Source organism: Phaethon lepturus, unplaced genomic scaffold (genome assembly GCF_000687285.1).
Source record: "Phaethon lepturus isolate BGI_N335 unplaced genomic scaffold, ASM68728v1 Scaffold40614, whole genome shotgun sequence".
In the NCBI taxonomy this organism is placed as follows: domain Eukaryota; kingdom Metazoa; phylum Chordata; class Aves; order Phaethontiformes; family Phaethontidae; genus Phaethon; species Phaethon lepturus.
In genome coordinates this window covers 1-17,085 of record NW_010533240.1, presented here as the reverse complement: position 1 = coordinate 17,085, position 17,085 = coordinate 1, and the positions used below count along the sequence as shown (strand labels likewise).

At 40.6% G+C, this 17,085-nt stretch overlaps 1 protein-coding gene across 1 annotated transcript; it reads left to right on the top strand.

The window, feature by feature from the left end:
- Positions 1 to 95: 95 nt before the first annotated feature.
- Positions 96 to 12,889, top strand: CCDC62 (coiled-coil domain containing 62). The gene is made up of 12 exons (XM_010285116.1): positions 96 to 131; positions 377 to 569; positions 1,158 to 1,324; positions 1,977 to 2,078; positions 2,417 to 2,588; positions 2,674 to 2,775; positions 3,936 to 4,024; positions 5,028 to 5,128; positions 5,730 to 6,479; positions 10,204 to 10,381; positions 11,026 to 11,157; positions 12,803 to 12,889. The coding sequence occupies exons 1-12, from the start codon at positions 96 to 98 to the stop codon at positions 12,887 to 12,889; spliced, it is 2,109 nt and encodes a 702-aa protein (XP_010283418.1).
- Positions 12,890 to 17,085: the final 4,196 nt, after the last annotated feature.

Sequence of the window (17,085 nt, the reverse complement as noted above, 5' to 3'; positions counted from 1 at the left end):
GTAGTGCTTAAATCAGAGGCAGCCTCCATGCTGAACGTTACAGTCAGAAATAGTTACCAGTATCCGCTAATGCCTGGTAGCGTCCCCCGTCCCCTATGAATTCATCACTGCCGCAGTCTGCTTCGCCCCAGGTAAAAAACGAAAGCACAGTTAACAGTCGGAGTGCTCTATTTGTAACGTGAAAGCTCTCATCGTACCGCTAACGGTTTCAGTCAAGGACCACAGGTGGTATCAGGAACATGAGGAACTTTTTGGAATGGCCTCTGTTTATAATATAAAAAATATTTTAACTTAAATTAAAACCGTGAGTTTATTACCAGAAAATTTGTCACTGCTTCTTTGTGTTGATATGTGTTCTATGTGTTACCTTTTATAGAAACTTAGCCCAAGCCTTGAGAACAGCACCATTCAGAAACAGAGGCAAGAACTCCAGGTTTTAATTGCAGAACTGAAAGATCGTGATAAGGAGCTCAATGACATGGTTGCAGTGCATCAGAGACAGCTGCTAGCCTGGGAAGATGATCGGCAAAAAATACTGACTTTAGCAGAACGATGCAATTTATTAAACAGTAAGTATTGCACGTGTAAAGAATAAGGCCCTGGTCTTTTAAGTACGCTCAGGTGCTTAGACCCCTCAGTAGCAGTTTTGCATGATATAAGGAACCATTTCCTACCCTTCAGCCTTAAATGTGGTTGTCTTCTGTCTGAGATCAAAACGTCTGTGCTGTGATCTTGAAGGGGTTTGATAATTGGATAGCTCTTTCTCATTTGAATATGTAAATTGCTTCTGTGGATTCTTTAAAAAAAAAAAAACTGATGAAATAAATGTGGGGGAAGAGAACAATGTGCAAACATGCTGGTGTACTGCAGAGCCCTGTGCCCTGAGGTTCTGCTGCACAGGTCTGACATCATCTGCAAGCCACCCGGCAGCTCTGAAAATCTTGTTTGACAGCCATAGTACAGAGGTCACCACAGAGTTCGTGATCCATCTGACCTGGATAGCTAGGGAATCCTGCTTCAGAGTATGCAACACGAGCATCCATTTCTGAATCGCATAATTTTAAAACACTGGATTAAATTATTTCTGCGATTTAAAAAATTGCATGACAGTATCTGAGCTGTTTTCTCACAGGTCCCTTTGCCTCCCTTCTTTCCAGATGAGCTGAATAAGAGAAATGAAATTATAAAATCACTGACCAAAAAGTTAAAGTTCTTGGAATCTCAGCAGAATGACAATAAGATGACATTTGAAAATACACAACAGAAGTTCAAAGAGCTGTCTCGAAAAGTAACAGATGCAACTGTTCACTGTCAGGCTCTGGAGGTAGGAGTTGAGTAATGGTCTAATTTTGCAGTCCATGCATATACAGAATGCCTGTGGCATTTGTGAGTTTTGCTAGCAAATAAATATTTCATATTAAGGCTCTTGAGTTGTGTTTGTCTTTTAGTACAGTAATGTGAGATTAATCAATGTTAATTAATGTTAGATTAAGATATAGGCAGTGCTGGCCCCCAAAACAGTACTGGTACTTGGTTAGGAAGTTCCAGACAGTTTTATTTACAGCTTTGATTACTATGGTGAATTGTAACATTCTGAAAACAGTTTAAGGATATGAAAATAAATGGTATTCAAGGGTTCTAGATTTTTTTTAAAAGAGATTTGGCAATGATATGTTTATTGGGATAATTTTCCCCTGTGTGCAATACAGTAAAGCAGTATTGTGCGCTTTCATCTGTCTAATCGGCTTGACCTAAGACACGCAGGGTATTAAGAATCTTGATTGCAAACAAGTTTGGTTGTAACAAACTGGGCAACAATTTTTACTCCAGTCCTCTTTTCTCCGGATCCTCACAACTTGCTCAGAATCCCACATTGCCATTCATGATGTTTAAAGAAAGTTGTGCATGCATTTACTGGAAAAATAGTAACTTGAGTCATGGGCGTAGTAGCTGACGCTCTTATTTCTGTTCACCAGGAGAAAAATCGAAGTCTCCACTGCTCAGTTTTGGAATTGTCTGCTAAAACAGGCCAGCTGCAAGCGAGAGAACAGGAGCTTCTTACTATGCTTAAGCTGAAGGTAACATCTGTTGTCTCATCAGGCACTAAATGTGGTCAAACTGCAGCACAGTAATTGGTGACTGTACTGCAGTGGTTTAGTCACTGTTGATCTTACTGCTGTTTAATTCTTAGGCTTGTTTGAGAAGGGACAGTTGGTCAACAAACAATAAACTGGTTTATTTTCATAATCAAGCTTGTTTCCTGGCTTTGATTTTGTTGGTTTTTTTTTCCTCAAGAGCTCAGAAGAAAATCTGTGAGGTAGCTATAACTACTGCAGTAAGATGTACTGTTGTTTTGTCAAAATCCATACATGAAGATAAAACAAAAATCAAGAATACGTTCTATTTCATGTTTCAGGATGAGGTTATACTTGAAACAACTGATCACATTACTGAGTTTACATCTAAATTCAAAAAGCTGGAAAGTGCATTGCATACAGCAAAGACAGAGGAATTGAGTCTCAACAAAGAAAAGCAAGACCTAAAACTGAGACTGAAAGAACTAATACTTGAAACAAATAAGCTGAAAGGTAAATGTTTATACTGGGCACCTGATTCAGTGCAGACTAGCATGATTTCTTTTCACTCTGGGAAATACTACATTTTGTTTTAAAGATGACTTCTGTGAAAAGATGACAGAAAATGATAAGCAGCAGGAAGAAATCATTCACCTCAAACAGGAAAATGACTGCTTGAGGAATGAGCTCACACTTATTGGTAAGTGGAGGCAGTTGGATTTTCATGCTTTAGCTTTCAGCAGCTTGGAGACTTCTAGACAACAACAGTTCATTAATATCTGTGAAGGAGGCAGCTTCTTATCTACCTTTCTTGCAGTTTAATAAAGGTGTATGCTTTTGTGTGTCATTCTTGTATGAAATCAGTATCTAGGGCTTCTGCAGGGACAGTTTATAAAATCCTGTAAAAGCAGAAAGTTCACCAGTATGATTATGCATGGAGAAGTGAATGGCTCAGAGGATTCCCATTGGAAATTTTTGAGACTTTCATGTCTCCTGGGGTATTAATACAATAAATGGAGGTGGCATTCTCCCTTCTGACATAGCTTGCCTAGAAAATGGTGACCTACTGAAACGAAGCCACGTGCAAAAACCTCTCAAACTTAGGCCCTATGAAATTAGCAGACCATTCACTCTCTCCAGTCTCTGTATGGAAGAAGTGTGGTTACAAATTCACTTTTTCTCTTGTTTTTCTTTAACTGGTGTGTTTGGTGTAGATGGTTGAATGTGCAGGACTTGATAAACTGCAACTTGGTATCTGTTGATAGCTTCACTTTGGTTTTGGGTAGAGAGAAACTCTTCTGTATTGCAGTGGATAGGAAAGGCAGGCTGATGGTTGCTGCAGTGTTCTTAGAGACGAGCAATATCTTGACAGATGAGATGACCAAAGATGTCCTCTGCTGTGAGATGATTTACTTGCCTGTCACTTTTTATCTGCCATTACCTTTGCCAAATATTGATCCCATGTCTCATTATTTGAAAAACAATAGCAACGGGAAGTATTTCCCAGCACTTCCCTGTACAAGGCATGAATTAAAAATAATTACTGAATTTCCTTTCCATGGAAGAATGTTAGCATGAAAAAGTAAAATAAATCAGTCAATAAAGTAGAATATTGCTGCCAGTAAAACAAAGCGAGGTGCTGGTCAAAAGTCTGAGGAAAACATTTGATCTGTTTACTTGTTGTATGGGTTTTGTGCTCTTTTTATTTGGAGGGGAAATAGATCCTGTTGATCTTAAGAAAATGTTTGTGTTCTGGTTAGGTACCTGTTTCTACTGCCACAGACGTAGGCATTAACAAATGTACTTGCCTTGTCTCTATTCACTTTAAGTAATTCAAAAATTCTGTATGTTTTGAAACAGTTGAGAAGGCAAAGAGAAAGGATCAACTTCTTCAGTTTGCCAAGTCTAAACAAGCGCGGACTGACGCAGAACTATCAAGTTTGCGACAGGTACAACCCTAATTGTGTTTCTACTCTGAGACTGAAGGCATCTTTCAATAACATCAAATCTGCATGGAACACTATAAAAAAGTTAGATCTAGCTATTCTTAATTAAGAAAGAAAATAAAATTTGCCGTTTCTGCCTTGCTGGGATCTCTACAGGATCTCTACAGAATAGGGATGATTTTTTTTTTATTTTTTTTTTTAGATTAAAAACCCATGGTACAAATCCTTGTATTTACATGTGCTTTTGGCCTTTTTGGTGTAATTGTATTTACTTGGTCCTACAAATGAGTAACTACCACCCTCATAGCAGTAAAGTGGGGTACCCTGTTGAGACCGTTCCTCAGTGTGTACCTATAACCAGAGAGTGCTAGGCTCCAGAAGTCACAAGAAAGGCCGTCGGAGTGCGGGCGGGCTGCCTCCCACACATGCCCAAGGTGAACTCACACAGCGTGAAGGGGTATGGTGTACTGAAAGCTCTGTTTTGCAAGAGAGACTTAAAACCAGTGTTTTCAGCTGCACTCATCTAAGATTCTCCAGGCATGTTCAATTTTTTTAATTGCAAGTAATTGATTGCTGTGTTATCTTCTACATTAGCTTTACAAAAAATCCCCTGCAGTGAAAGCCAAATACCACGATCATCGTTCTGTGTCCTGTAATTCTGCGTAACTTTGAACAGCATAATAACAACATGTATTAAATAATAATTTATATTATATATTAACAACGATATTGTATTTACGGTTCAGTGTGGTTCCATTTTAGAAGAACACTGCAGTCTTCTAATAGAAATACTGTTTATTGCTGCAAAACATTCTTTTCCTAAATACATGCAGAGATGGCCCCTTAGATTTGGAAGGCTTTGACAATAGATTTATAAACCAATACAGATATTGGTTTATAAAAATGTTTTGAGGATATTTTTGGAAGACAAGCAATGTGTTAATGCCTGATGACAATGTTCCTGCACTCCAGACTTTCACTAATAGGCGTTACTATCTTTAAACAGATCTACATAAAACAACAGCGTGACTTGCAATTTCTTCATGTCAATTTGGAGAGATCTCAGGAATTAAGGCAAAAGCATGAGAAGGCAACATATGAAAGGAGGTAATTTTTTTTTTTCCAGTAGTTTACTCTCAGAGAGAGACTTCACTGTTCAGCCACAATTAACATCCTGTCCTAAAATCCTGAAAGAAGCGTGTGCTGTGTCAAGATGGTTTTGCTGGACTCAACCACAAACATCCAGTGAAGTTGTCAGATACCTTTTTTTCACTTGGTCAGGAGACACCATGAGTATGAGTCACAGAACAAAGTGTTGTGTGCAGGCCAGACAGTTAATGATTTTTTTTTTTTAAATGGAATAGTCCGGTGGTAGGGGTGTTAATCTGGCCCGCTACTACTTTTGTTTAAAAATGAAAGTTTCTTTTGCTTTCAGGTTAGGAAATTGGTGCACACCCTGGAGGTTCAGACAGAATCACCACACTGTATAAAACGTGAGGGAACTCTCAGACTGATTTTGGAAAGTAACAGTCAAATCTGGGCAAAATTTGGTTGGGTTTTGGCAGGATACAGCTACCTGTTGGTATATGAACTGCCGCAGAGCCATGGTGACAGCCTCTGGTTAATGTATAGCTTTAACCTTGAGGACAGTTACGTATGCTCTTTAAATGCAGCATTTCTGACTGTTTTCTTTATCGTGCCATTGTAGCATAGGTGTGACATTCTCTGCCCCTGAAAGTAACAGCGAGACAGCCGCAGTTAGGACTGAGGGCACGCACGGGATATGCGAGGAGTGTGGAACTGCACAAGTTCCAAAAAGTAGGGTAAAAACCACCTCTGAGATGTGTGAAGTAGATAATAGACTGTTACTGAATGCATCAGACTTGGAGGAAACTACCACAGCGTACTTAAACCGGTGTCAAAAAGTTGTGAAAGTCTTGGCTGTCCTTACGGAAGAAGAAGAAAAGCAGGATGTTGCATCAAGCTCTGATGAGCAAGGCAGCAAAGTATTTTGTGAGGCAAACAACACAAGGCCATTGATAAACAGGGAAATTTCTGAGAATGAAGTGGAAAGCAGAGACCAACAGACCTTTGAGTCATCTTTACCTGAATACGAGCATTGGCTTAACGTCAGTTCGTGTGTAAATTCGCAAAGTACTTTGATCCAGAACACCATCACATCTGACAAAACTGATAATGAAAATAAAACCTGGGAAGAGAGAACTGGAATTCTGTTTGTCCAAAAAAGCAGAGAGACTCCAGCTGCAATTCACAAGTCTGAATCTGATTCCTGTAGTAATAACTTCATCATAAAAAAAGACGCACGGTGGAAGCCAATATCAGATCCAGAATGGTTGAAAATTTTCAAACCCATAAAAGGAGATGGAAGTCTATGGCATGGACAAGATTGCCGCTGTCTCAAGACTGCACGAGAGATGAAATGTGCCAGCTCAAAAAGGTTATGTGCTTGTTACATTTAAGAAATAGATAGGTACAAACCAGAGTTATGTAGAAACTTGGGTGTACAAGCTCTCAATAATTTGTATTATCTCAAGTGATGTTTAAAGTAACTGCTGTTTTCATATTAGTTTACCAACTTGAAAAGTAGTAAATTTAAAATAACTTAATATAGCTCTAAGGTATCATGATTCTATTTTTATGCATTTTTTTTTTCACATCTCTCATCCCCAAGAGCTGCGTGGGTAGGAGAAGCTGCAATACCACATCACTTGCCAAGTAAACTAATTGAGAAAAATGCGGATTTTAAAAATCTTACGATTTTTTTAAATCCCAGACGTTGCGTGTAAATCTGGTGGGTAAAATACATTCTGACCAGAGTTGGACTTCTACAGTGATGTTTCTGTAAGGCAAGAAACAAACCTAAATTTTGTTTGATGCTTTAGTGACTGTGTTGTTTCTGTTGAGAAATCACACAGTGGCTGGGCAAGAATGTAGGACACGGCTCTTCCACGCAGGCTGCTTTCCTCACTCGGGGCAAGAAAATGAGATGGCAAGATTTAAAGGACAGCAATCAGTCCGCTCTCCAGTGCATCTTTGTTCATGGGACTCTATCCCTGTGTTTACATTGGGGGAGGAAAAAGGACATGTGGTTGGGGATGAGCAGAATGAGGTTTCTAATGCTGAGAAGTGTCGGAAAAATACTGGGGTGTCTTAGTAGTGTTGGAAGGTATCTGAGATATAAATGCTGCTTCGCATTTATAGAAGGGGGTTTATGCCTGCACAAGCAAGGGCATTCAGAGCTGTGACTTTCTGTGGATTTGTTGTGTCGGTTCCTCTATTTAATTTCCAAAAAATTGACTGACTTAACCAGCTCTATTTTAGAAGGATTTCTGGAGTTTTACAGAGATTTCATAGCTGCCTTTTAGACAGAGAAGAGGAGGAGGAGTAGCTTCTCAGCTGGTAGTTTGACAAGTACAGTAAATGAACGGCTGTTTAAACCTGCTAACAGTTTTACCCAGCAAGTCTGCCCAACATCCAAACAAATTAATGTTATGGAATGGAAATATTTGATGTATGGATGCTTTCAATCTGTGTTGCTTTTTAAACAAAAATATTATAGAAATTGTTACTGCAGTGAGACAGGCCTGTTCAGAAACAAGGTGAATGGGCAGCCATTGAAAAAGAATGCTGTCCCGGCACATTCCCTCCCAGCTTAGCTGAGCTTCATGCTGTGTCTGGACTCTCTCTAGTTTCCACTGTCCATAAATCATTGAAAAGACTCCATTCCCCTTATGTCTACCCTGACCTTTGTTATCTACTCCCCCAGCAGCACAAATGACACACTACCGTCCCTCCAAATCTCTTTCGAGGACGAATCGTGAAAACTGCTTTCACTTTTTGTCATGTCCTTAAGGGGACTTTAGCGGAGAAGGAACAAATTCAATGTGGGCAGTGCAGGTAGAGCAGATATCCTTCAGTAAGGGAGGGCTGCTCTACCCGTTTGGGATTTGCTGCTGAGCTATCAAGTTTTCTTGATGCCCACATTTGGTCCTAGGAGCCCTGCTAATTGGAGATGGACTGACTCCGTGCAAATCCCAGACTGTCAGCTCTCCAGCCTTTACTGACTCTGATTTGCCACCGAATAAATTCTTGCCCCATAAATGGGAGGAAGGCAGTAGTATTGCAATTGTCAGTGTCGGCTTCTTGTCAAGGCGTTAATGGCAGAGACCAAACACAGCATTCCTTCTGTGACTTGAATCTGGATTCTCCAGTTTTCCGTTGCTGGCTTCATAGTGCTGATGATGTACTTTGTGTGCAGGGAACGGTGCTGGCACCTCCCTGTCAGCCCAGCAAATATTTTTGACATGAGTTCTTGAATTCTGGAACAGCCAACAAGAAGGCTATTAACGCAGTCAAATACCTTATCCAACTGCAAGAGTGATTGTGAAATACTGTAGTGCAGGAATCATTTCTGTGTGCTATGACTTAATGACTTCATTTATGTTGGACCAACATTTGCTGCCTTTGGATTTTTATCTCAATTCTGGTTTTAAAGATGGAGCGTCAGCAGTTACGTGCTCAATCTGCTCCTGCTGGACTTCAGCCGTTCTTTGAGCTGTCTCCCTGCCTCAAAATCAAACCTGTTTTCCCCTTCCCTCCCAACCTGTGCATTCTTCAAAGCTGTCTGTGCTCACTGCCTCTCCTCACATCAGCTACAGCTTGTTCCCTTGCATCTTTCCAGAGCCTTTCCCTGTCAGAAGCACACAAACATGAGCTTTTCTCTCTTGAAAGCAAGCCAATTGTATGACTGAATGTCATTTAAAAAGAAACCTTTATTCTGAAGGTCTTGCCAGGTACAGAATGTGTTTTTCCACCAAAATAAGTATCTAAAGAATATTTAATGAAATGTTGTAAATCTGAAGATAGTATTTTCTTTAAAATACATGTATTTTTTAATTATTTACCTGATCCAGGCAGTGCTTCTGTTTTGTTCAGAAGTGTGATGAATACAGAAATATTTTATTTTGGGGAGATGGTTGCTATTTTATTTACTACTTAAAAACTGTATGAAGTGGAAATGAGCAGTTGAAAACGAAATTCACTGTATAGATTGAAACTGCTTGCAGAAACCGGGGTGCGTCTTCGTACAAGCTGCAGACAGCACGCAGTGCTGTGTGAAAACACAGCACAGGGGACAGGTGATCCCAGGGGAAGAGGGCTAAGTTAGGGCGATCAAGACAGTTTTTAATATGCTACAGCTTTTATTAGTTCTAGTCTTAATTTGTGATTAATTGGTGCTAGAGCTGAGTGAGGGATTTGGTACATTTTGATAAAACAGTGATTTAAGGAACTGAAATCGAGAACTGTTTTTCACTAGGGTAGGCGATAATGAAATTAACTTTTAGTGTGGGAAAGGTATAAGAAAAGTTCCAATTATCTGACATGCATATTAAGAGCTAAAGACCTATTGTATTAGGACAAGCTTGGGATGGCTGTGAGTCAGTGTTCAGACAGTAATAATGTACAGGGTACCATTTGTTGCTTTAACTGTCATTTAAATTACTTTTCAGATATTCCTAAATACACTCAGGTATATACCCAGTGCTAAATTAGTATTTTGTTTTGCTTTAAAATCTAGGGGAAGATACGTGCCAGCTCCATACTGAAATGGTAGTCAGGCAACTGACTTTTGAGTTTAATCACAGTTTGCCCAAACAGCACTTTATTGTTTGCTGCTGTATTTAAAAATAAAGAAACTAAAGCCCCTTTAGCAACACTGTCCTGTGATCTCTGAAATGAGAAGATGACTTTAGAAGACTGTGAAATTCCCTTGAAAAGTATACCTACAGATATTCATTTACCTGGTGGTTGATTAAAAAAAAAAGAGAGTAGGGTATGAGAGAAGAAAGAGTACCAGGGTATTGGGAGGAACTAGATACTGCCTTTTGTGTGCTCTTTGCAAGGTTAAATAAATACTCAAGCACATGGCAATGTAGCTGTTCTTGAACCTGGTCGAATGTCAAACTCTCATCCTCAGAGGATGAAACTGATCTAATGAAGCTGTTAAACATGGGAATGCTTGGAGAAACGGAGTAATCTCACATGCTTGATGGTTTTCTTAGCTCAGGGCCCATAATTATTTATGTTGTCCCATGATTTTCCTTTGAAAGTTTAAAAATGATGGTGATACTCTTTCTGGCAATGTCTTAATTTTTTAACAGTGAAGAAAATGCGGATCTGAATTCTTTTCACTTGGATTCTCCCTGTTTGACATCCACCCAGAAAGGAGACAGTCCTCAAAGATGTGAGAGATTCTCTGATGAAGAATTCCCTCTGGAGATCAATAACCTTTCGGTGACTAAGCCAACAAGTAGATGCTGCAGTGCTACCATGGACCAAGTCAGTATCTTATTGCAGAATGGACTGCATTAATTTTAAGGGGAATTGTGACTAATGGTAAGAAAGAAAATGTCTGCCGGCATGGGAGAACTAGGGACTTGAATGATGAGACAGCAGGCTTAAAGCAAAGGTGGTAAAATACTTTTTCAAAAGCATTCCTTGTTGTCTCAATACATCTTGGACAGCACAAGTGAGTTAAAAAAAAAAAAGAGAGAGAGAAGCTTTTGAAATTAAAGGCTTTAGGATAATGGATGCTGGCTAATTGGTGATTCCAGTGAGCACAATATCCGAGTACACTCGTACACAGTTACTAGAAGCTATTGGACACTGTTTCTTTCTTGTTCCGCCTGGTTTTCCCTCTTTCTCATGTCTTGGCTTATTCTCCCCTTTATCACTGAAGTACTGCTGTTGTGTGCGCTACGTACACATGCATTTGAAGATCTGTTAAAAAGCTGACACTAGGCAAGACCTCTGTGTTTATTAGAAATACCAGCATTTAGGCAGAGTCTGGAGCAGTGTTATGTTGTAGTATTTTGAACTGAGACATTTCGAAATGAAAGTGATAATTCTTGGTGTGTTATAATCCTTTGACATATTCCAAAAAGATAATTTCATAATTTTGGCTCACTTTCTGTCTCCTCCAGGACACCAGTTCCCCCATAAGTAAGCTGCAGCATGTGTTGGCTGAGTCTCGACAGATGGTTGCTGATCTGGAGCTTAGCACTCTTCTCCACGCAAGCCCTCGCTGCAGTCCAAACAGCAGCAACATTAACATGGTATGTATTGCTCTCCCAGGACTAGATTTAGGTGGCTGGGAATAGCAATTGCGAACATCCTTTCCCTTATGCTTGAGGGGGCTTGCGCTACGACATTATAAACAATATCCTCCTCACGCTTTGCTGAAGAGAAAAGTCCTGCATGCCTTAGCATGAAGTACTTGAATTTTTTATAGGATTCTTTATGGCTCCTCAAGGTCATGACAGGATTTGACTTTTGCATGTATCTAAGCAGATGGAAGGAAGAAGTCATTTTGGAGCAAGCTGTAGGAGGTCTAGAAAAAAGTGAACACAAATATGACGTACATTCAGAACTGGTTTATTACACTAGGTATATTTGTGGAAAGGAGGAGAGTGTAGGAAATAGGTGATATATAGAATGGTTTTGGATACGAATTTAAACCAGACTCTCAGCTTAAATAACTTTAGAGTTTTTGTGGGCTAATAGTTTTAGTTCCTTCATGGCAGGATCAGAGAACATACTCAATGATCAAAGAAGATAACCTGTATGTAGCTGTCATGGCAATTTATTTTATGAGCATGGATGCTGACAGGGAGTTTTTGTCTTGAGTATGTGGGCAATAGGAGTAATTGGAGAAGGGGGCACTTGTTTGTTTTCATAAATATCCTTAAGAATTTCTACCTTGTTTGACAAGGAGATTGTGCCACTCGTCACTAGAAATGAGTGAACTTGTGCTGATATGTGTCACAAAGGGAGAATTTAAGCTTTTGATTTTAAAGCAGACTCCTAATGAGAAGGCTGCATGCTGAAACCTCAGCTTTCTCCTGAAAGGTGTTAACTCTCTCTAAATGTTGCACTCCTTATATCCTTAGATGAACTTGACCAGAACAATGTTACTGCAAGTAACAAAGTAATTTTGTTAACATTCAGAGCTATAAAACCTTAGTTGTGCTGGGGCTGACTTGAGTATGAGGGTTGTGTGCCAGTGTTTGCATAAACTGAAAGGATATTTTGTTCAGAAGTTCATCTGCAGCATTTCATTCAGTGTGAAAGACAGCAGCAGTGTAGTCTTTTGCAAAGACTATCTTGTAGGAGAGATTCCTGAAAAGCTCTCTGTAAAAACAGTGGTTACTTGTGGCTGTTGCCCAGCCCCATCAGCTGTCTGGCTCCTGCTTACTGGTTGGCACATCACAGCTCAGCTTAACTGGCTGTCCTTGAATAGCAAGCATGACTCTGCTTTATAACCTGTTACTGCATTTTTGAGCTTGAAAATGAGCTTCTCGTTCGGAATGGTTGCTTTAGTGGATAGAAAATAAAGCAGGCTGGTGTTTACTGGCAGGGGTTGCTTCTGAACCACATCTGTAGAACTTTGATCTACTTTCAGAGCTGTTCTGGGCAAAAACTTGCCAAGCGTGTTTTAGATAATATATGCAGGCCAGTTAATCTGTGCTTAAAACCAGGCTTACCTGAGGCTGTTTTAAACTGCACTTTAAAACATAATATATATCAAACATAACCCTTAGAATTTAATCAGTAAGAATTCGGACCTGTTGGGTTCTGGGAGGGAGAAGAGGGAATTAAAACGGGTATTTTTGATGATGGCCAGTTTGAATCTGGCAGCTCTCTAATTTTTATCATCTGAGTTCCTTGATTTCCATGTAGTGTTTTTGCATTACAATATAGACAACAGAACTTGCAGAAGCCCTTCACAGAACCCAGTTATCTGCTGCAGAAGAAAGAGATGCTAAGCTGCCGGTTTTTTCTCTGTGATGCTCAGTGAGTATGAAGGTGTTTTCAACTTGATTTTTTTGTCGTTGTTGATTTTTTTGGTTCCACTCTTTATAAATGCATCTGCAATATTAATACAAGTCTATGGATTTCTGAGATGACTATGGACGTGGTTTAGTGGTGGACTTGGCAGTGGCAGGTTTACAGCTGGACTCGGTGATCTTAAAGGTCTTTTCCAACCTGAACGATTCTATCATTCTGTGAGCCTGGCACAGGACTCTTAAGTGCACTGCTCTGAATGCGTTTCCAGTAAAGCTCTTATGAGTACTGTAACAGCAAGCAGATACTAAGGCAGCAAATAATTCCTTTAGTCAAATAATTAAACTTTTTTCAAGCACGCTTCTCATCCTCTGGGCAGTCAGGTCTCGCAGCTCCATTCCTGAGGACCTGCACACCGCTTATTGTCGTGAAAGTCCTTCTGTATGTTACAGATAACAGGATCAAGGATATGAACATTGTTGAATAAGAGATTGGGAAGTGTTTTTTAGTGCCACAGCCAAGGGCCTTTTTAGTATATTGTTCCTGGGCTCAGAGCTCCAAAAGTAGAATGTATTGAATAGAGCTCTTTCAGAATATAAAAAGCAGCCTTGCCCATAGCAGATTGTTTTTTCTTTCTGAATCAGGAAATTTCTCACTCTGATTATTTGTTCTACTAATGTGAATTAGTAGAACCGTGTCTGGTTCTGAGGACAAAAGAGTAACCAGATATGGTTAAAATACCGACCACCACATGAAACTGAATAAGAACTAGCAACAATGGGGGGAAAAATAGACAAAAAAAGAAACCTTCCAGTGCTGACACAACCCACGCACATGTCCGCAAAGGGAAGTTATTACACAGCAAGCTGGAGCGTGAAGCTGTGTGGCACTGGATTTCTTACATCGATCAACTTCGATCCAGCGGGGAGCTGGTGCTCAGTTCTTTTCTCTCGCTATATTCACACTGCAGTCCCTGAACTCTTTCACCCCTGTGGAGCTAAACCCTCTGTGCCCCCGGAGAGTGATGTTGGTTTGTAGCACCCTCATGTTCTGCTGTTTCTGCATTAAGTCTGGAGACACTGTGTCTTCTTTCAAAATAAGTTGGGTCTGCTTAGCGCAGGCTAATGGGGCTCTCAAAGGAAATGGATGCTGAGTAGCTGGAATGCCGTACCTTACTCTGCTGTAATGTTCCTGTGTAGAGATCTCTTCTTTTCCTAGCAAGAGCCCTAAGCTGAAAGAAGCTGGAGGTTTTATAGATCGAAGCCAGCACTGTGACTTGCGTCCTGAAACTACTGATGTTTAAAAGTTTCAGGAGCAAATCCCCAAAATTGCTGAGCACCATGCTGATATAGCAAAGCGGTAAGCGTGTGCTTAGCCTACAGAAATAATCTCATTTGCTTCAAGTGAGAAAGAACTGGTGGAACAAACGTCCCCCCAATTCACTGTAAATCCATGAGAGGAATTAGTGGCTGTGCAAGTCAGTGGCTGCTGCATAATTCTTATTTTCTTCGTTTATTAAAAGGCACTGAATCACTGTGATCAGTTAAATCCAGAGTGGCTTTTGCAGAGCTGATAGCAGGTCCAGAAATCACTAATGTTTGTGCAGTTTCATATAGAGAAGTGATTGAATTGATTTTGGTTTGGTCTTGGTTTTGTGTGGGGTGTTTTTTTTTTTAAATTGTTTTGAAATCATTTGAGGGCAGATGCACTGATAAACAGTAGGTTAAGTTCCTAACTAGCTGATGGTGATTTAGCCGTTTTCATCACTCGGTTGTTTTTCCTTTAGAGAGAGATTGGGTGGGGGAGAGTTGAAGAACAAAGGAGGAAAGCAATGAGTAAAAGGATATATTCAGTTTTGGACACCGTAGCATGTGCCACTGCTCGTAAACTGTGACTCAGGGGCTGGCCAGGGGCACAAAGATCACTCCTTTTTGCAAAACAAACTGGAAAGATTTTATTTCGTAACACTCGAGTGGTGTCCCTGAGACTGTTGTCTTTCTGTGAAGTGCTCTGTTTACCTTTCTCCTCTTTATGTTTTTACTCTAGGTTTTCATTGTCTGCAGTGTGAAAATTTATATAGTAACTTGACGTATATGTGATTGCTTCATATATATATTGTATTACATTACGTTACATTACGTATATAAGATATATTATAGAGGGAATGTTCCTGCATTTTAATAAAAATCTTTCATTTTCTGCAGTGGATGAAGAAGTTTCCAATATAGAATTAATTCTGAGAACTGAAGATGATCAACCCATCAGCTACAATGGAAAGTTACCTAATTTTTTTCTGTGGTTCTGTGAGTGTTTGAAAGACTCTGAAGTGGCAAAAAGATGTGACTACGCGGGAATATATTTTATCTTGAAATAAAACATAGAATTATGCCAAGATTAACAAAACTATTTTTATAGCTGAGAGCTCAGGTTAAATACTAGCTTGTTTTTTAAGAATCTTGTGTAATTATTACGACATAGGAACTATTTTTCTTACCTTTTTTTTATGGTGGCTCAGAAATATTTATAGAGTATGACACAGCCAAGCATTCTTTTTTTTTTTTGTTAGTTTATTGTCTTTGTTCTGGACTTCTTGCCATGTAGAGAGATGAATAATGTTTATAGGAAGTTCCCAATTAGTGTTGTAACCAGGAACTGCCTCCTACATTGCTGAAATGGGAGAGCTGTCACCCACAAGATGGGCAAAACAACTCTTCCCCAGTCAGGAGCTATTTATTCTAACAAAAGCTTACAAGATCAGGTGTGTGTATGGGCTCTGTTAGCTCTGTGACTGGCTTTTTAGCATTTAAACTGGTTTTATCTTTGACTATCGGGCAAGACGTGTTCCATTATCACACTTTGAAATTATTTTTTAACTAAAAGGTCAAATAAGCGAATAAAGGTGATGCCTTTGCTGTGTTTTTCTTGCCTATTTAACACAATGTCCAATGCATTTAGTGCTTCATTTATGATGGTTCTCTGGGACGTAGGACGCAACAGCCGGAGACAGGAGTGGGCCACTCGGCCGCGTGTGGTTTGCGAGCGGTTTGGGACGCCTGTGCCGAGTCCACACTGCTGAGCGCTGCGCCAGCGTTTTCCCGGCGTGGGGGCAGCGAAGGGGTGGGAGTCTCTGGCTGTATCCACTGCCATGAAATTAATTGCAGTGAAATACAACACTTGCACCACGGTTTCCCCTTGTTAACTCTTTTGTATAATTTTCCGCTTTCTCTTTAATTACCTAAATGACAGCCTGCTTTCCTTCCTGTACTAATGGCCTCCAAATTAGTCAACCAATTCTGATCATAGCTGCTGTTTTCCAAACTCTCTACCTTCCCACCCGCAAGCATTACCTGCAGAGGGAATCTCTGCTGCTCAGGTTTTTTTCAAGTTTCCACAAGCCTTGAAAGCACGTTTGATTCCTCTACCTGCGGAGAAACTTTCCAGGCTCTCTCCTCAAAATCTGCTGCTGTGGGTATGACAAAAATGCCTCCCAAAAGCCACCGATAGCAATACCATGGTGCTTACCCCGAAGCTGCCCTGCAATGACACCGTCTGTCAAACCCTAGAGAAATGGGTGCAGTTTCCTAGCGTGAGCCGTGCTTTCCGGTTTAAGTGTGTTCAGCGTTAGTGGATGAAGGCACTGAACCCCCTTGTGAATATAAAATGCTTTACTGCTGGCTTTAACAGCGATACAGAAAACAGAGCTCAAGCGATGCAACAAGGATCCGCGGAGCCCGAGGATTTTGTGTCGGGGCTGCCCTGGATTTGTGGGATGGGAAGAAGTGGAGTATTGGCGTTAATTTACTGAAGCACTAAGTGACTTACAAACCAACCGTATTATCTACCAGGCTCTGAGGCTCATATCGAAACTCAAGCCGCATCAACCTCGGCTGCCTTATTTCCGGAAGCGTTACAGATGCTCCCGGGAGCGCCTTCGCTATCGTATTCTGGTATTGAATTATTATCATCAGAGAAAGCAAAGCCGCTGCGGGGCTGCGGCCTGCTCTCCGCAGGGGCGGCTGGTCGCACAGCTGAAGCCGGTAGCGACGAAGCTCCGAGTCTCGTAGCTGTGCCGAGCGTGCGCTTGCGGGTTCGTTCAGCGAGAGGCGCAGGGGGCTGTGGTGCTGTTACTCCGCGGGACGTGGGACAGGGACGCGCGCAGCGTGGTACAGCGGGCGGATAACGCCGGTCCCGCAGCTCTC